A 20,359-nucleotide genomic window follows, 5' to 3' on the forward strand; every position below is an offset into this window, starting at 1 on the left:
TGCTAACCTAAGCCGTTGGTGATTTGCTGAGGTTTTCTTCTCTTCTTTTACTTTGTATAACAGGAAATCCTGTGAAGTGCTTTGTTGGAATCTAAGGTACAAAGTTGTTGCTTTTGGAATCAAAAACAAATGGAAAAATTTGCTGTGATTTTTTTTACCAGTAAGTGTCCTGTGATACAGGAAGACAGGAACATAAAACAAACTTGGGGAAAAAATAATCAGGTTTCCAGATCTGCTCTGAGCAGACTAATGCATTAATATGTCCATAAAAATGGGAGATTGGACTAGTAGTATAGTGGCCACTGTGCAACCACTGAATGGTCCTGGGAAACTGAGGCACAAAGCAGCTGTTGTGCAGCTTGGTGTCCCAGATAAGTTCCTAGAATTTTATTTGACCCAGTTGAGATGCTGATGGATAACTGTTATTGTATAGGTTTTTTGGAAAATCAGCACTAGATAAGTATTTAAAAAAATTCTATATGTTATTCCTATTGGTTATCAGTAGAAAATAATATGAAAAATAAAATTACCTGGAATCCTGCAAAAATTAGTTTTCTTAGTGGGCCACTGTTACCCCTTCAAATAGGTAGAATGTCTTAAATACAATGAGTGCAAAACCAAAATATTTTCAAATTAAAAGAAATGACTAATAGTTGTGCTGTACTACTGGGTAGAATTTCAGAACATTGGTACTAAATGTAGACAATAAATTGGATTAAGATTCTTAATTCCTTTTATTATTTTTTTAGGGGATGAAAAGCTTTATTAGAATGAAGCTCATCTAAAACTTATTATTCTTTCAGAATGCTAATTAATAGAGCAGGATCATGGATTTGTTAATTAAAATAAGATACCTCAGGGAAACTGAAATTAATTTTCATGTCCTAATAGAGTTACCATTATGTCATTAAATCTTCTGGATATCTTATCCACTTCTCTTTTTTTCCTTCCCTCAAAAAGTGAAATATGTTTTATTTAGTTTGAATTTAGAATTAGAATATTGAACGGTGGCTTACTGAAAATGTGGAGAAGATCAACTAGTAATCTTGGAATAGCTACAGCTGTCATGGTAGTGTCAGGACTCATCACCTCATGTGCTCTGAATGAGTACAAAACTGTTCGCCTCTGGATCACTGGGTCTGTACTACTCAGTATTACCTTGGAAACAGACACTCCAGTAGCCTCCTAGAGTACCTTGGTAACATTGGCTTGTATTTTACAGATATGGAACCAGCAAAGCTCAACCACTGGACGGACATCATGATTGCCAAAAACGTATTGCACCTTAAATGAAATGTCTTTCATGGATGGAAGGTGTTATCTGACAGCAAATACTGTGGTATGTCCATGTTAGTAATTTAGTTTGTACAGAGTATTTTAAGGGAATCTCCTGGTCATCTTGACTTGCTGTACTTGAGTGCAGATTTGAATAGTTTTTCCTGGAGTGTGCAGACTGATTCCTGCTGGGTGGGACCAAGCTGGAGGATGTGCTCCAGTCGCACACCAAAACCTGCCAATGATGGTTGACTGAAGAACCACACAAGAGCCAGAGCAAAAGAACCACTGAGCATGGGGAGTCCTTGGTGCCTGTCTTCTCTTTCTCCAGGTCTGCTGCTGTTGTGCCGTGCTGTTGGCTAACATGGACAGGGCTAGGGCTGTCCAGATCTTACCTGGTGCCTTGACAGGAGATCACACTGTTGATGTGACAGTTGATGCAAATGTTGATTTCAAAGTAAGTCACTTCTACCCAAGAAAAAACACCTAAAATATCCTCAATGTTTTCTGATACTCTGATTTGCCAGTACACTTTCTTCCAATTTATATGTTTCATTGTAGAGAAGGGGAAAAGGAGAGGTATGAGAGACATACTAGTTTTTCTTCTACAGCAAAGCACCGTTCTAATTTTACTTGATGAATTTTCAAAGCCAGTAAAGAAGTTCTGCATCATCACCAAGAGTGTTAATTGCAATTTGTGTCCAAGATGTCTGTCATTCAGTGTACTAGAAGACAGAAATAATCTTATTAATTAATATACCAGTGTATATTGAGTACTTTATCCCATTTTATCACAGGCTTAAATGGATAAAATTTAATTAGAGACAAACACTAAATCTAGTTGTTAGGGGCTGCTGGGCAGTTGCAGTTTGGTTAGTCTTGTGGATGCTTATGACTTCCCAGGAAGAATGTCTCTTTTTACTTTCAGCCTGCATAGTGTTCAGAGGGATTTGGTTCCACATAAGGAAGGGCAAGATGGAGTTTTGTTACTGTCGAGTCTGTGTTTAATCAGCAAACAGAAATTCAGATGGTTTGTGAATTTCAGTTGAACTTGGCAGATGGTTTCAAGCAAAAATAAAAATAATAAGTTCATTTCAGCTTCTGCAAATAGATTAATCTCAGTTTACTAAAGTAAGCAGAAAATAAGCATAAAATCTCTTTTCTTCCAATACACAGTTAAATCAAGTAAACTTTGTATCTCCAGCGTGCTCTTGCTGGAGAGCTATGAAGTTATTTATGACACTCAGACATAATTACTACTAAAGGATTTTTATCTAGAGCAGAACAGATCTTCAGGATAGATTCATCTTCAGGATAGATGCAAAAAGATTTCCTCAGAGTGTTCATGAGTTAGGGCAAATTCACTCAGAGGTGAAAGACCAGTTGCAAAATTTCCTCGTGACCAGCAAGGAGTTTTTGGTACAGGTTTTGATGCAAGATACAATCAGGTCTTCTATACTGCTCCTTTCTGGCCTTATTTTTTGCTTAAATCACATGATCTGCTTACGTAAATCAACCTCTTGATGACCACGCTTCCTCTGCTTTTAACCTAAAACATGCTTAATATGATTCAAATTGAAATATTTGGGTCTGGGGTTGAACTCAGTATTCTGGACTAATTGCTTTGTGCAGCTGTTTCAGAACTGCTGGGAAACCAGGATGTGCCTGAGCTCAGTAACAGTGCCCCCAGCCCCTCAAAGGGTGTATTTTCATAAGAACAAGATTTTACAGGTGATTTTAAAACCCCCAAACAAAAAAACCCCAAAGAAACAGAAATCCAGCACCCCCCCCCCAAAAAAACCCACTTGACAAAACCAAACACCTGTTCCACAAAAAAACACCAACCAGACAGATAATCAGCCCCTGACCCCCCAAAAACCTTGTCCAAGTCCTGTGTCAAAATTTGGTGTGGAAGCTGTTTTATGAATTTCCAGTTGATTGCTGTATGTTGCTGACATCTATATTTAGTTTCTCATCCCTATCAATACTTTCTGGGGGGGTAGCGTTAAAATTTCTGATTCATATTCTGTACCATGTACCATCTCGAAACTTGAAATGTTTCTTCCTTGATTTTTCCTTACACAATCACTTTTAAGTTGCTATTTTAATCCCGTTTCTCCCAGTTCAGTTACACGCAAAATAAAGATCGGATTGGTGAAGAGTTGTTGCTTTAAAGATTGCATTTTTCTGTAAATCCACGCACAACAGACACCTCGTGGAACAGCTACCTAATGGCAGTGCCTGATAAACCCACGGCCGACAGGCAGGCAGGGAAGGCAGTTCCGCAGCGTGTTTGCTCCGTGCGCTGCCAGCGGGCACTGGCTGCGATCCAGCCCCTCAGCGCTGCCGTGCCGGGGACCTGGCTGCGGAATTCCAACACGATTGCAGACGTCCTTGGAGGGGAGGAGCTCCTGTAGGCACCAGCTGAAGCAAGACGCCTCACAAACCAAAGTTCAAGGTGAGAACCGTACTAGATGGTAGCTGATTTAAGAAAATCATTCCCCCCTCCCCTCCCTCCAGTGCAGAAAGCAATACTGGGTAAAAATATGTAACTTGGGGCTTGTTATTGCACAGGGTCACAGTCTGATACTTATGCTCGCGCTCAGCATGTCTCCCTGTACTAAAGGCAAGACTAGAAAAGGAAAGAAAAAGGCTATATAATTTCCTATTAAAAATTGACAGTAACAGTGCATTTTAACGCTGGTCACTGATATTTTGAGGAAAGGAAATTTAAAATGGAAACAGTGATTAGCAATGACCCCTCTTAGCAACAGGGAAGCTCAGGCATTGCTTGGTGAGGTTGGGGTGCATCTCATGATGCCTGCGTGCTGCTCTGACCCTGCTCTTAACACTGGATGGCACAGTGTTAAGCGCTTTTAACACCTGCCTGCTTGGAGCTCAGTAAGGGCTGGTTGGGAGTAGCTGAGTTCTTACCGGAACTTGTCGAGACCGTTTGGAGAAGAGCAGAGGCAGTTTCTGCTTACCTGGAGGAGATGATGTGATACAGTGGGGAAAGGGGAGTGTTGTCTTTTCCCTGCTGAGTACAAGGGCAAATGTCTTGCACCAGGCTCATGGAACAGTTTTCCGAGCAGCAGGGAGCAGGACAAGAAATCAAACAGCTTTTCCTAATACTTTGAAATTTGTTGCTGTCTCTTGTTTTTCTCTTGTGAAGGTGTATTTTGTGAAACCATTGCCACACTCTGACTGTGATGCCTGAAAAAAATGGAAGAGTGAGTAGGCTCCAGAGAAACAGCACCTATGCTGAGCCATATGGCATTTTTGCTCTCTTGATCCACCTGGTTGACTATTACTACATGCTTTCTGGAGGAAAGTCTGCATTTTAGTTCTGTGTTAGGGACAATGATGTCTTAGTCCATGGATAGGTATCCTACAGGCTGCAGTATTTTATGTAATTGCCATTAACTGCAGTGCTGTTTGTACACCAGCTCAGCAGGGATGGATCTCTGAGCTTTTGTAGAAGTGGTAGTTATAGAAAAGATAAAATGTAATTTTTCTTTAAGGGAAAAAGGAAGGTTCTGGATGTGTAAACTCTTCCAGCCAAGCCCTGCCTGCCCTGATCTGAATAGTCTCATTGATTTTAGTGGATCCATGCTAACTTGCACCTTCTAAGGATCTGCCCATCAATTTGTATTAGCTTTACAGCATGGGATGGAACAAGAATATTGTGCAGGTAGAGGGAATACATGTATGTACACTCAGTTTCTTTTCTTTTTTTTTTTTTCCCCTAATACCTGTGAATGTGTTTCAGGTATCCAGCACATTCACAGAGAGGAAGGCAACATACTCTGTTTTAGTGCTCAGACTCCAAACGATAGAGGCAATGATATCCTTCCCCAGAGTCCTTTTCAAGGGGCAGGGACAGGGAGCTTGATGTCTTGGTGAAATTCTCCTTTGCATGCTGCTGCTCTGCTTTCTGAAGTCCTTAAGATTTGGTTAGAAATAGCACTACACAAATCTTGAAATGTTTGTCCTCATTTCTTGTTTTTCTTGTGCATGTCTAAATAGTACCAAAGTATGGCTGCCTTTGTGCCTGGATAAAGTCTTTTGATAAACTCTTCTGTTCCCCGTGTCGTAGTGAGACTGCTTTTAATCTTTTCTGGAGCAAATTTTGACCAATATGCGCATATTTATTTTAAAAAAAGGCACCAAAAATTCTGATTAAATAAATATTAAACATGAAGTTTTACTACTAAGGACCTATGCCAATGCAAGACTATTTGCAAATCCTACAGAAATCCACTGATATAATCTACTAAAATTATTGCTTCAGAATAAAACAGTAGGAAGAGGCTAAGAGGGGACATTGTAAAAGGTATGGAAATTTGTGAAAGAAATGAAAAAACCATAAAATATACTTAAAGCCAAGTTTTATATCTTTCTTTTACCTACTTACTGCAGTTTTGTAAATAATGCCAGAAAATTAGTTCTTTGAGGTAGAACTATTTTGGGGAAATGTTTATTTTACGAGTGGCAGGATAATGAAACCTGGCTCCTGCAGGCGGGGGAACCTGCCTGTGCTACCATGGTAGCTCTTGCCTAGAGCCTGTGCCAGAGCTCCAGCAGGTCCCCACACATCCAGGCTGTCCTGTCCCACAGCCTACCAACGCTGCAGGAGAGACCGGGGCTGATCCCCTGTTACGGGCACCAGTACAGCACAGTCTGTGTCTGTATGTTCCTCCACGTCAACAAATGAACTGCTTGGGCTTCTCAAAAAATGCTTTTTAAATTTTTGAAACATCTTCTTTCAGCATATATGTTTTTGGTGTGTTTTGTCTATTTGAGACACCTTTCTTAATGTACTACACTAGTTTTAGGCATTGACAGAATTAGTTGGCCTTTTTGTTTCCTTTAATTTTCTGTCTTTATTCAATTTTAAAGGTAAATGAGTGCCATCTCATCTGAGTTTTCACCTGTCATTTCAAAGTTAAGTTTAGTATTATCCAGAGCTTTCCCTCTCCTCTTTCTTCTTTGTTTAGGCTGTGTGCCTGCTCTTCAGGTTAAAGCCTCTGCTCCAAAGAAGCACATCTTTGGCAGGGAGAAAGGAAGCAAAAACTTGAGGTCATTCTTATTTTTTATTTCCAGTGATGTCAAACTTCCTCCTAATCCAGAAGGATTTGTTTAGTGCCCACTTTTCAGTCACCAAAGTTTTTGCCTGTGGACTGCCTTTTCCTCCAGGTGTTTCCAAGGGTGAGGACAGCTGAGTGTGGCTGCTGGCCTGGCCTGAACTTGGCTCTGCACTCAGAGACTTCTCAAGCAGGCAATGATAAACTCCTGGGAAACTTCACATAGCCAAATCCATAAGTAGACCCAAGGCTCTTGCATTTGCTAATATAGTCTATAAAAATCAGCTTCCATATAATTTGAGGTTTTTTTGGGGGGTGGATTTTATATATTCTTCCTGCAGGGAATCAGCATCTTCCTGAACTGTAGGCTCTGGAATATAATTTGCTCAACCTTGCTCCTGGCAGACCATTTCAAACCACTAGAACTTGCAATAGCAGAGAGAACACTCACTCTCCTCTGCTGGGCTCTGTGCTTAGGCTCTGCCTTTTTTGCAGCCATGCATCACCTCTGTGTGCAGATCTCGTGATGATCTCCATGGAGGCTTGGGCACTCAAGGCAGAAATATGAGCAGGTAAGTCAAGGTTGCTCTTCCTTCTCCTCCGTGTAATTACATGTGCTATGTTTTTGTATGGATAGTGCTTGTCTGTAGCAAGCACTGACAGACTGTTTTAATTCTCCAAAGCCAGTTTGAACACCTCACACAGATAAACAGAACCCTGTGTGGATATCTGGATGTGAGGGGGAAGGTATGGGGGAATGTACGGGTAATTTTCTGGGTCTGGGTTTAGACATGACATCCGTTGGAGGACATCCCTTGGCTGATGCTAAGGATGGAACACAGTGAGAAATCCAGGGCAACTTTTCCTCCTTTGTGCATGGAAAATGTTTACTGGGGTCAGCAACAGGGAAATTATAGAATCACAGAACGGCCTGGGTTGGAAGGGACCTCAAAGATCATCTAGTTCCAAACCCTCTGCCACATACAGGGACACTTTTCAGTAGACCAGGTGGCTCAGAGCTCCATCCAGCCTGGCTTTAAACACATCTAGGGATGGGTCATTTACAAGTTCATTAACTCCTTTGTCTTTACTGGATAGTTTGAAGAAATGGAAACATAAATATTGAATTACAAAGATGCGTTTTCTGTAGTCTTAGAATTAACACATACACGATAAAGAAGAATTTTAGGTCTGCTGTGTTCAGTTAGCCAGTGGGTACATTAAAGTTTTGCCTCTTTGTGCTCACAAAGCACTTTTCCCTCTTTCTGTTGGTGCAAATGCCTTGAAATGGATCAATGTTCCCCTGGTTCGTTGGCAGCATCTCCCCCTGTTGTCCAGCTCAGACAATGCAGCGTTCTGCACCATGAGGAAGGCGACACATCTCCCGTTCTTTGTGAGCTGATATCAAGTAGACAGACACCTTCTGAAGTTTTGTGCATGCTGTGCGCTTTTTTTCTTTGCTGCAACAAGAAAAGCCTTTTCTTTTAACCTGGCTTCCTTTGAAGAAGTAACTCAGGAAGCTTCATGGCCTCTCAAGGTAAGTGCATCTATAGTCTGTATTTTTAGATCATGTTTACAGAAAACTACAGTCTTGTACGTTTCCAGCAATCAGCAGTCTGATGAAATGAGTGTTTCAGGCTAAAACCACATCAGTCAAAGCACAGTTGTTTTGCCTTCCTTTAATTTTTCAGCATCCAGGAGGCTCCTAAGGAGACTAAAATCTATACTAGAATGTTATTTGAATAAAATATGTTATAAAATGTTAGCGTCTGAGTTCAATTATAAAATTTAGTGTTTGTATCTTTGTGCTTAAACCTATCGGTACAGAATGCATGGGAAGGGTAGGTACTGAGCCAAGGGTGCCCCTGTTTTTGCACACTTCTTCCCTATTCCACTTTGAAAATACATCAGCAAATGATTTTCACATTCAAAACTGGCCAGAATCCTGCTAACCAAGTATGGCAAATAATATCTGAAGAGTAACTGAATTTAATCAGATTACTCCTATCTGGGTTTATCTTTGTCATGCATTGACTTTTAGTAGCAGCTGGTTGGGTACTCAGGTGTGCAGAGGCAGATATTGGCCTAGAGAGTTTCAGCAATGTCTATCTATGTTTGTCAAATTTTTACCCCTCTTTTTTGCTTCAAAAATACTCAAGACATTCTGCATTTAGAGCATTAAAGGTACACAGCAGCAAGCAGTTTTTACAGCATTGTTGTACTCTAGCTATGTAGGTGGGTTTTTTTATTTTGCTTCACTTTAACCATATAAGAGAGATCTGGTTTTGCATATTTTTGATGTGTATCAGTTAGTAGAAGCAGTGAAATAGTAATGGTGTGAAATATAGTGTTTAGAATGAATAAATTTGATAATATACCTCATTTAGGAACATGTAACTCTATAAATTATGTTTGTACAGAATACTCGCTGTATCATACAGTAACTTTTAAGTTTTTCTATATTAGAAATGAAATGGGAATCATCCATAAAAATAGTCAAAGTGTCAGAGTAGCTCGGATTGTCATTAATATTTAACGTATTTACTGTTTGATTTTTGTATAGCTTAAAATTTGACAGGTAGAACTGCAATTTGTTGTCTTTTTTTCTCTTTATTATTCAAGAATAACACTAACAGTGGGCCACTTCGTGGCATTTCATGTAACAACAAGAGTTACGGCAGTAAGAGAACCCTGTGAGGTAAAATGATGCAGAAGAGCATATAAAATATTTATTACCCAGTTATACATTTTTAAAAGCCAGCTACAAATTCAAAGGGGTTACTTCTTCCTGTGGTCTCAGACTTTGAAAGAAAGCAGTGGCTGCAAAGACAAATTAAGATCAAAATATTATTAAATGATGAATCTTTCACAGTGAGTTCAAATAATACTAAAGGATCTCATTTAAACCCACAACAGCAAAAGAGAGATTCAGACTTGGAGCCAAAATTCCTTCTGGACCTCAAACCCCATCGTGCCTAAGTATTGTCACACATGAGATAAAAATTATCAATTTGGGGACTGCTTTACTGCAGAATCACAGGGGCTCAGCTAAATACAAGGATTTGCCATTTATATGGGGAGAGCTTCACAGAATCAGCTAGGTTGGAAAAGACCTCTGAGATCAACTATCACCTTGTCAACTAGACCATGGCACCTAGTGCCACATCCAGTCTGTTCCTAAACAAACTCAGGGACAGTGACTGTGCCACCTCCCTGGGCAGCCCATTCCAATGCCCAATCACTCTTTCTGTGAAGAAATTCTTCCTAATATCCAACCTAAACCTTCCCTGATGCAGCTTGAGACTGTGTCCTCTTGTCCTGTCACTGGTTGCCTGGGAGAAGAGACCGACACCCACCTGACTACAACCTCCTTTCAGTTAGCTGTAGAGAGTGATGAGGTCTCTCCTGAGCCCTCTCCAGGCTAAACACCCCCAGCTTCCTCAGCCACTCCTCCTAGGACTTGTGTTCCAGGCCCTTCACCAGCCTTGTTGCCCTTCTCTGGACATGCTCCAGCACCTCAATGTCCTTCCTAAATTGAGGGGCCCAGAACTGGACACAGGACTTGGGGTGTGGCTTCACCATTGCTGAGTACAGGGGAAGAATTACTTCCCTCATACTCTTGGATTCAGCCCATCTATCCATCCTGTCCAGGTCCCTCTGCATAGCCCTCTTACCCTCCAGCAGATCTACACTCTCCCCCCAACTTGGTGTCATCTGCAAATTTGCTAATGATAGATTCAACTTGCGTTTTCTTGTTCTGGTAGAGCCAGTGTTGCTGAAGGCTGAGGAAAGATGTGCCTAATAAAACCAGTAGGAGTTTGTTGGCAGTCAAATGACTAAGGTGATCACAGTGCTGTGGGAGATGGTGCCTGAGCATGGGGTGTGGGCAGACAGGTGCCTGTAACAGTAAATGCCCTGTTAATTTCTAATTTTTTTTCCTTTTTTTTCCTTGTAGAATCTCGGGGACAAACCAACCCCATCTTTAAGGATTACCTCCCTGGTTCTTCTGACATTCCTGAACAGAATAAGCCTGTTGAACCAACAAGTCTCTGGAAGCAAACATCACACACTCATAACTTACCACCTGGTCTAGAGTACCTGAACCAGGTCCTGAATCTTTCCAAATGTTAGAAATTTTATGTTTTCCTCGTATGCTGCTTTGATACCTTGGGGGATGAGGTGGTTTGGGTTTTTTCCTTGGGGGAGGGGTAGGTGGAGATGTAGAGGCTTTTTCTTTGTTTGATATTACTGTGAAATAAGGAGCATAGGAATAACAAGCTCTTTCTTCATTGCTGTCATTCATTTCTGTAGATATTAATTTGTTATGCATGCAGCTCTCCTTGCACCAAAACCATTGTTTTCTTCCTTCTAGGACATTTTCTAGGTCATAGTATTACGAGTCTCATTGTTCCCCCAGTTTCCTTCCAGCTCCTTAAGAGCTCACCCTCAGGGAGATGGCTGTTAAACTCCAGCTGGCCTCAAAAACACTAAAGCAGGCAGTGTGTGAAGGAACTGTCACCTCCTTATATCTCATTCTTTGAGGAACATCAGAGTCTTCTGAGCAAGTTCCTTCTGCCTCTGCAGGTTAGAGGCTTGCTCTCCTCAGGAGGCAAGCTCCCAAGGAGACAGCTTAGTTGAGTGTAAGCATGGGTGGCTACAAACCTGCACCCACCCTTTGTGGGGTTGAGGGGGAGGAAAGTGCTAATGCCTGAGAGAGGGAAATGCTTGGAAATGGGAGCAGACAAGTAGGCCACAAGGAGGGAAGGAGAGGGAATGCTTAAGTGTTCTCCATCCTACTGCTAAGTGTGTGGCTGTTCCTCTCACTCTGTAAAACCTCTCAGGTCTGGGAGCTCACAGCTGTGACGATCTGCAGCTCTGGTGCAGAAGTTTCATATCTTCCTGAAATTTTTTACCAGGAAGGTCGCTCCCTGGTGTCACTTTGACACTGACTCCAGTCTGCATTTCATATGTGGCTGGATTCTGCCACTCTCATATATGCTGCATGAGGCGTCATACTCCCTGCCTGGTATGGGCAGGGACGGAATCAGGCCCCCAGTGTAGTCAGGTCATAATTCTGATACCCACATCTCTGCTGTGTCTGCATTTTGGTGATGATGGGAAATGTTTACTTCACTCAAGGTCTATAATTTAGGCACACGTTTCTAGTAGTTTTGTATAGAAGCAGAAATTGAATGTATTTTATATTTGGAGCTAAGTTACCTAGCTAGCTAATGAAATTGGAGACCCTTCAAAAACAGTCTTTCCTGTGGAGTTATGACTTTCATTTCAAGGTGTCCAGGCACAAAATGATATGTGTTGTCAATTACACGAGCATTTGCTTACAGACTGTGGAAGCTACATTTTTTAGTCTAAAAGTGATTTTGATAGTAAATACTTGGCAGGTTACATATCCAGGCTCCTGTACAAACATGAATTACACCTCAGATTTACCTAGACAATGTGGGCAAGCAAATACTATCGCTCCATTTTATAGAAACTTTACATCTGATATAAAGACAAAAAAGCAAGTTGCTTTTAGAACTGTAACTGGAACTGAAGACCTCATTCATGCTTGCTCTTGGCCCCATAACCATATGCCTATGCTGCTAAGTGTTCTTAATTTTCTCTGCAGTCTGAAAAGTGGGAAGCGTGTGTGCCATGCTGATTGTCAGCATATACCCACAGCTCGAGTTTCTGTGCATCACAGAACAGTTTGGTGTGTGATGCTGAAGTCATACTGTCTGTGTGACTAATGAAACAGGCTCATATAGGATAGATTGGAGCATAAAGGAGATCCCACCAGCAGGGAGAGGGCTGCCTGCAGAATGAATGTGGGATTCACAGCTGCCAGCATAATCACTTGGGATTTATCCTGATGGACTCAGATTTTTCACGTAATGAAATTCTCCAATGTTTCTAGCAGAATTGGGAATTTTTTTTTGTGCCACTAGAAGACTGTGTATCCTTCTGGTGCTGTGTGTATTGGGGAAAGGTGGGGCCAAACGGAAACAGGCACAGACAGGTGCTACTGGAAGGGCATGGGGAATAGAGAACCTGTTTTAAAACAAGACTCCAGTTGTTTCATCTTTTAGACTAAAAAACCACTACCAGAGAGGGAACCATGACTGAGTACCTAGAAGAGTAAACAACTTGTGGGAAAGAGACACATTTAATTTATAGAATTATATTACTGGAAGAAATATTATATAGAAAGTGGTTGTGAATAAATACAGGATATCAAATAGAAAGGACATTCTGGGATTATCTCAAGCCTGAGTGGGGAAGATAGCTGGATAGATTCGAAAAAGCTGAATATATTTCTTAATAAGAGCATGATATGTTTGACTCTGAAACAAGGATGCAGATTTAGTGAATCTCAGAGGGATCCCTACAATCTTATTCCAAATAGCAACTCAAGGACACGGCATACAGTGTTGAATGAGAGGAAAGGAAAATATCTGTCCTATACTTTAAGGCCTGACAGCAATATTTCATTCTGCAGATACGGAGTTCAGGTGAAGGAGCAATTCAATCAGCTGTTTAAGGTGCACCAGAGAAGGGCAAAAAACTGCTTCTGCCTCAGCAAACAGATACCATGCTTTCTATAACTATCACAAAAGTGACACTATTTAAATAATTTCCAAGCAAAATGTTACCCAAACCTCATTATCATCTTCCAGATCACAGCCATAACTTGAAGAATTGTTCAGTGTCCATCATAAAAATCAAAGGAACCTTTTCCAGCAGCAGGAATAGACAAGAGAGAACTCGGAGAAAAATTTTCTGACTAGCTCAGCCTCATGTTGTGCCACCATTCAGGCTTAACCAATTTTGTAAAAAACTTCTTAGTTTAGGCTTGGTTAGACTGATCAGATGTAAATGTAATGCCCACAGAACTGAATACTGAGAATTAGCTGTGTATAAGGAATTGTAACATATCTGAGCTCGAGAGGACCAGACCCTTGTAAACCAAAGGGCTTTGGATGCTTTCAAATGCAAGTGCAGAATTCCCTTAATCCACAAGTGCCTCAATAAAAATGCATCAGAATAGCTGTCTTGCAGAAACCACTGAAAGGGAAAACAAGGCTAACAAGTGGTACTGCTGTGTTGTCTCAACATTGTTTATACATTGGGCACAATAAACCAATACACAGACGAAAATCACTCAAAGCTTTTAACAGTTCAGTCTCATTAATTTTCTTTTCCCTGTGAAAGTCTACATGGGGCAAAGAAATCCATATTAAAATCAATACTAAAATATTAAAATAGCCCTAATATCTTTAACTTGTTTATTCTATTTTCATCAGCAGAGCCCTTCCTGTGAACTCCAAGAGTTCACATCTCTCATGAAACCTAAACAAACAACAAAGAGTTTTGGGAGAATATTTTTAAGTCTAAATATTTTTTATTATTTCAATTACTGGCATGCACATTTCAGAGATTAATGAAAGGGATAAAGAAGTTCCTCTTTTTACCAGCTTTTCTTTGCAGCCTGAACTAGCTGCAGGAGATGACTAGAAGTGACAAATGGCTGCAACAGTTTGAATACGTACCAGGCAAGATTTATCAATTGTAGAATATACAGGCACTGGAGAGCTGTGACATGCTGGTCTCAGAAGGTTGCTGTGTGCTTTCTGTCTGCAGCTGTGAGTAATGGCAAGACCCTGTGCCAAGCGTTTGCCCATCAGGAATTTATGGAAAAGACTGGTAAAGCCTAAATATACTGTCACATAAAACAGGCATTAAAGTCACATAAAACTGAAAGGTAGACTGAAATTAAGTCTTGCTGGTTTTATAATACCAACAACTGTTCTCTAAAGAAGAATAATGTCAGAGGGGCGATAAGCACAGCAAAGCTGGGTATCATGGCAAGCAGTTTTTCTCCTGCATTTGTAACCAGCTCATGGGGTAAGAAAATTTCAGCCAGCTAAGGTTTCTTTGTGGAACTCCTGTTTTGCTCATTCTGGCACCCTGGCATGACCATTTGCCAGATTTAGGATGCAGAGCTCCTGTGCCTGAGATTAGAGCACTAAAGCTCTTGTGTGCCATTGTTGGCATCCCCTGATTGCCCTGCTGGGCTGCTCCAGCAGGGCCCTTTGAGATGTGGTTGCAGCACATTTTAAGCTTGAATCCAGACTTGTTCCTTCCTGTGCTGCCGTGGTGCCCAGCACCAACCTTAGCTTTGGTGTAAGGGGCTTCCCCTCTGCCAAGGAGGAGGAACAGGAGCAAGAAGTGGATCCTGCTCCTCAGACACAACTTTCTATAGCTGTTGCCTTCCTTATTCCCCCAGGAAGGTTATTTTTATTCAAATGTGTGGGTGAATTACATGGCCACAGCACCCAATGTCACATTCTTCAGCTGTCATTTCAGAGAGAATTCTAAAGTGTGATTGAGACAGCCCTCAGGCACCCAGCCTGTGCACCTCTGGAAGGAAAGAAATCCTAGTAACAGGGAGAGGAGCAATAAAAATAGACAGGTGACCACTGGCAGCCCCAGACCTATCCAAGACCCACCATCTTGTTTATTTTTTTTTTAAACAGCTGGACCGGATAATTATTCATCAGCAAGTGGAGCTTCTGGAAGGTATGGTGCAATCCTTGTCACTCCTTAACAATGCTGCTATACAGGTGTCTCCAAAAGGCTTCCCAAGTCTTGCCCCTCCTCACTGAAGTCACTGTGAACCCTCTCAGTGCCCTTGTGTCAGGCTGTAATGAGGTGACAGTGTGGGAAAGGCTCACTTCATTGTATGCCTGCTCTGCAGCAAACCACTGAGAAGGATTACAGGGAGTAGTCTGTACAATAGTCCTAAATTCTCTCCCTCAGACACTTCTCTCTCAGTGTTATTAAAGTTTGACCATCATTTCAATCCATGGAAAAATTTACTGTCTTTAACAAGAATTAATGTGCTATGAGGAACAAAGCAAATAGAGAAATGAAGATCAGAAGACACAAAGTGAAGCATAAGAGTTTCTAATTACATGGTTTCTCAGAATTTCAAAGTACTGAGCAAGTATTAAGTTCTGCAAGTAAAATGTATTTCTCCCATTCAAAATGATTTTGATCTGATTCTTGAATGACCCACTGGGTGAAAGCTTAGTCACTGAGGTGGGACAGCCTCACAGTATTACTTTTCACAGATGATACAGTAAGAAAAAGCCTAAACCAAAACTCAGGATATAAATTCTGTTTTATGATATCTACTTTATCATACAGCAAATCAAAGTCTTTGAACTAATTTCTTCAAAATACAGACCTGGCATTATTATTTCTTTATAATTGTGTATTTTTTTGTGTCATTATTTCAAAACACTTTTTTAACAATCTGTTTAAAAAATCTGTATCTTTGAAATATACACCTGTATATGTATAGACTAACATTATACTAAGGTAATGACTAACATTATACTAAGTTAATGTTCTACTTGTTTTGCTTTATTAGCCATACTTGGCACAGAGACCTCCAGTAAATATGAGATAAAAAACCATTTGGGACAAAGAGTTTACTTTGCAATAGAAGAAAATGATTGCTTTGACCGTAACCTGTGTTCGCCTATACGGTCGTTCACCATAAGGATCGCGGATAACATGGGCCGAGAAGTGATCAGAGTGATCAGACCCTTGAGATGCAACAGCTGCTGGTTCCCCTGCTTCCTGCAGGAGGTGAGGGAATCCTAGATGCTTTTTGTTCCAGCGTCCTGCTGTATGTGCACAGCATTAATGAAGCTTCCTGCAGTTCTGCGAGGGTGGCAGGAAGGAATTCACAGCCACTTCTCGTCCTGGGGGATTGGAGTCCTTCCTTTAGAAGTGCTCTTGATAAATGAGCCCCTTCTATGAGCTGCATTCCCAGTGCACCTCCTCCCTTTCATGGAACCTTGCTCTCCTTGCATGCCACTTAAAGCTTCTGTGTCTGATGATACAGATGTCTCTCCATTCACATCACACCCAAAAATACTACTTGCCCTGACACAGATGGAGGTCACCCACTGTGGTCCAGGAGGGTGACGGATGGAAAATCCCTGGAGGCCATGGGTGTGTGTGGGTATGACTGGGAAGCAGCTCTCTGAGGGAGGCTGATGCTTTGGTCTGTGACTCTGCCTCTTCCAGGCCATACATCTCTGGGAAATTGCAGAAAATGGAAGTGAGCTGTTTGGAGTGAAAAATGGAGATACCGTAGAGTATCAGATATTTTTTACTTGACTTCCATATTTTTGACTTCTTTCTTGTTTTATGAAAATGTTTTACATTACACTTACCTTCTCAGCCCTTCATCAGGATTTAAAAAAAAAGATCCCTTCGTAGCACAGCTACTTAAAAAAAGCTTATAGGATACTCGCTGATTACAATAACAAAATCTTTTCACAGTGTATGGCTTTTGTAAAGTCTTACATATAAGATGTTCAATCACTTCTGGTGGAGCTTTTGAGCTTCATATTTTCCACTATATTTAAAAACACCATTTGACTGTTTTGCAATATCCAATTCACTGTTTGGTAAATTTATATATCACTATATGCAATAAATAAGTGTTTTGGCATTATATAAACTGTATGCTATCATGGAAAAATATACTAATATAAAATTAGTTTGAAACATTTTACTGTTGGTTTTTTTTCTTTTGTTTGCTAGTTAGAAGTTCAGTCCCCACCAGGTACAACAGCTGGGTATGTTGTACAGAACTGGGACCCTTTTCTGCCAAAGTTTACTATACAGAACCAAAGTAAAGAAGATGTACTAAAAATAATTGGCCCTTATGCAACCTGTGGCTGTTTTGAAGATGTTGACTTTGAGGTATGTTTCTTATGAGTGTTAAGAATTTAAAAGTTTTACTGTTTTGAATAAATTTCTCAGGTGAGAGGGAGAATGGGAGATGCTTGAAGAAACCTTAAGTGGAGTTTTCTGATGTGAACAAAGTGCTTTGCCTTAGTTGAGAACCATAAAGGAACTTTTGGATTTATCAAGTTATTACCCAAATCAGAAGACTCCAGTGGGTACTGTCTGAAATTTCAGTATACTGTGAGAATCATGCAGATGGCTATGTAATTGAGAACATATCTGTCCCCTGAGGGGACAGGGGTCCACAGCAATGTGATGAGGAGCATATTGGGAACACGAGACAGAGAAAAGCCAACACTGTGAAAGAGGAACAAAAGTGTAAACTTTCACAATTGCTTTCCTCCACTTTTCTGTCAGTTCTAAAGATGCTGATTTCCAAACTTGAGACCCTTTCTTGTGTGCCACTCCAAAAGGCAAATTTGACACTAATAGAACATCTCGGCAATAAGAATAAAAGAAGAACCTGACAACTATAGCATACTCTGCATGTCAGGGCACATTCATTAATTCTGTGGAGATGTCATCAGTGTGCACTTGATTTATTTACATTTGTGCCTGTTCCTATTTTTTATTTGTGCAGGTAAAAGCTCTCAATGAGATGACAACAATTGGCAAAATTTCCAAGTACTGGTCTGGATTCGTAAACAATGTCTTTACCAACACTGCCAACTTTGGGATCCAGGTCCCTGTAGACCTTGATGTGAGAATGAAGGCAGTAATGATTGGTGCTTGTTTCCTCATTGTAAGTATGCACTGTGAAAAGGTAGAGCTATAGAGGTGTGCAGACTGGGGCCAGAGGGTCCATTGGTATCAGCTGTGATCCTACAAAGGTGTAAGTGCAGTGGAAAGCCAAACCCAATACCTAAAAGATAAATTAATTGAAAACATTTTAATTTTTATGTCTGCTTTTGTTTTTTAGGTTTCTTAATTTTTTGTTTCTTAAATAGTTTAAATAGTATTACACATGCAGTTCAATATTTTATATGGCAGGATCAAATCTCAACATGTCAAACCTACAAAACTCCCTCAAGCCCCCTACTGTTTTTGAACAAGTGTATGAGCCAAAAAAAAGTTATGTTGTTTCTAATGGTAATTTCAAACCAATTCAGTAGTTATGTTGAATGTTGCATGTAAGACCTCCGGGTCGTATAAAAATTCCTACAAAAATTCCCTTGCAAAGATGATTGTAAGATAAGAATTTTATGAGAAGAATACTCAGTGTTAAGGGTAAAGATGAAGTTAAGATGCCCATTTTCTAGAATTATAAATTGATATTCGTTGTGTACCTCTTCTGCCAACACAATTGTGTCAATATTAACATGCAGTGGTTTCTCAATCATCTGTGATACTTACAGAAAATATAAAATAAAAACCTATTTAAATTACTCACTGAAAAGTGTTTGCTTTAAAATTGCTACAATTCAGAAATTTTGCTTTTGTTAGGGTAGAACTGACAGTTAGGGTTATTGAATTGTCCCCTGCAAAACTCCTGTTGCTCAGTGGCAGTGATAGAAAGTGATTGCCTAATCTAATTACTTTGTGTAACAAATGCCTACAAGTAAGACTTTTGATAGTAATTGTTCATTTTTATGCCTTCCGTCTCTAATTCACAGTTTGTTTATTTGTAGGACCTAATGTTCTTTGAAAACTCTTTGGATGGATTATAACAAGATGACAGAAACAATGAAATATGCAGAATGTGTTTCAGTAGGTAAAAATGAACATAAATTGATCGTCTTGCTTTGAAGACTTATACATTAGATACTTCCTAATTCTTTTTCATTTTCTTCCAGAAATCACTTGAGCTTTGGACGTGATTTTGAACTGCAAAAATCCTTGTTCCTTATAGGAAAAGATAGGGAGCTAATGATGATGTTTATTAAAATATGTCTCACGTAAATAATAATTTGCCACTTACACTTTATGTGTGTTGTAGCTAAACACATACTTTTCACACAGAGCACTGTTGCTTTGGAACAGTGCTATTCTCTTCTTTCTCTTTTGATGTTCCTGCATGGAAAATCATGAAAGGTTAGATGAAGGCTTGCAGCATCACTGATGAAAGTCTGTGTTTAGAGAAGCCTTTGATGTTTTGCAAGTGCTGGTACCAGTTACTAACCAGGGTGTGTTCTGGGGGTGTTGCTTCTTTATAATTTTAAAAGTAATTTTCTGATATTTTATTTAATTAATAGTAGCAAACTGATATTGAAAGTAACAAATATAAGGACATCACGCCATGGGAAGTTCAAGATGTTACCTGTTCCAGTGTGTTGAAAGGTGGGAAGTTATGTTGACAGGTAAATTAGTTTTATGACAAAGATTGTTTTGATGAGTGGCAGCCAGAAATTAGGCTTCCAGCACTAGACTTGAGAATGTTAGCTCTATTCAGAAAATCTGGGCTTCCTCTATTTCCACTGAAGGTAGGCCATATATAAGATTTGAGAGATGGTCCTCTGTGTGCTAGAGGCGCACAAAGCACTTCACTTTGAACTATCCAGTGTTAAGGATTCTTGCTGCCATCCACTCAAGGTTTTCCTTAAAAGGTTTGTTCTTCTTTATAATATCTGGTGGTTGATAATTTTTCATTCAGACTTGCCTGAGGCCATCCTAGAACAGAATTATTCTTTTCCTTTGGCAAGCTCAGGTATTTTCTGTGACAGGGCTGTGCAAAAGGAGCTTTTTGTAGTTCAACAGTTGTACATAGCTGTTCATCCCTGCAGTAACACCTCATACTGTTCCCAAACATTCCCACTAACAGATTTTTACTAATACAAGTTCATTTGTTGAAAAATCCATGATATATATGGAAGACATAAACAGAAAATTTTTTTTTGTTGCAAAATATTTGCTGTATGAACTTGCTTATGCCTCCCAAAAACTCCAGCGGGTCCTTCAAGAAGCAGTCCAGTACCCTACAATATTGGTGGTAAACCAAACAAAGTCACCAGTCAAGTTTCTAAGGGGAACATTTTACAAATCACTGGAAATGCTGGATTTTTTTTTTTCAGTGTGAACCAGTAATTCAATTCTTGCAAACAACCAACACATCAACGGAAAGAGAGGAGATAATGAATAATTCATAAAAATGAAAAAGAGCTAAATTTATCAGGTGATTAATTCTCAACAAATATTTAGACTAATTTTAAATTAATGTTCATGGATATGAA

The 20,359-nt window shown here is 40.0% G+C and overlaps 1 protein-coding gene across 3 annotated transcripts; it reads left to right on the forward strand.

Annotated features, from left to right (window-relative positions):
- Window positions 1-3,631: 3,631 nt before the first annotated feature.
- Window positions 3,632-19,098, forward strand: LOC103759239 (phospholipid scramblase family member 5). Of its 3 annotated transcripts, none has more exons than XM_029960776.1 (9): window positions 3,632-3,733; window positions 7,678-7,896; window positions 10,315-10,466; window positions 14,900-14,942; window positions 15,799-16,019; window positions 16,986-17,147; window positions 17,773-17,934; window positions 18,821-18,903; window positions 18,986-19,098. In XM_029960776.1, the coding sequence occupies exons 2-8, from the start codon at window positions 7,884-7,886 to the stop codon at window positions 18,857-18,859; spliced, it is 792 nt and encodes a 263-aa protein (XP_029816636.1). In that variant the 5' UTR covers window positions 3,632-3,733; window positions 7,678-7,883; the 3' UTR covers window positions 18,860-18,903; window positions 18,986-19,098. The 3 variants fall into 3 exon arrangements, with proteins under 3 accessions (XP_029816636.1, XP_029816637.1, XP_017930346.1); XM_029960777.1 differs by having other exon boundaries at window positions 18,821-18,899; XM_018074857.2 differs by having other exon boundaries at window positions 18,821-19,098.
- The last annotated feature ends 1,261 nt before the right edge of the window (window positions 19,099-20,359 follow it).

The sequence above is a fragment of the Manacus vitellinus genome, unplaced genomic scaffold (genome assembly GCF_001715985.3).
Source record: "Manacus vitellinus isolate BGI_N305 unplaced genomic scaffold, ASM171598v3 scaffold_29_pilon, whole genome shotgun sequence".
NCBI classification, from domain to species: Eukaryota; Metazoa; Chordata; class Aves; order Passeriformes; family Pipridae; genus Manacus; species Manacus vitellinus.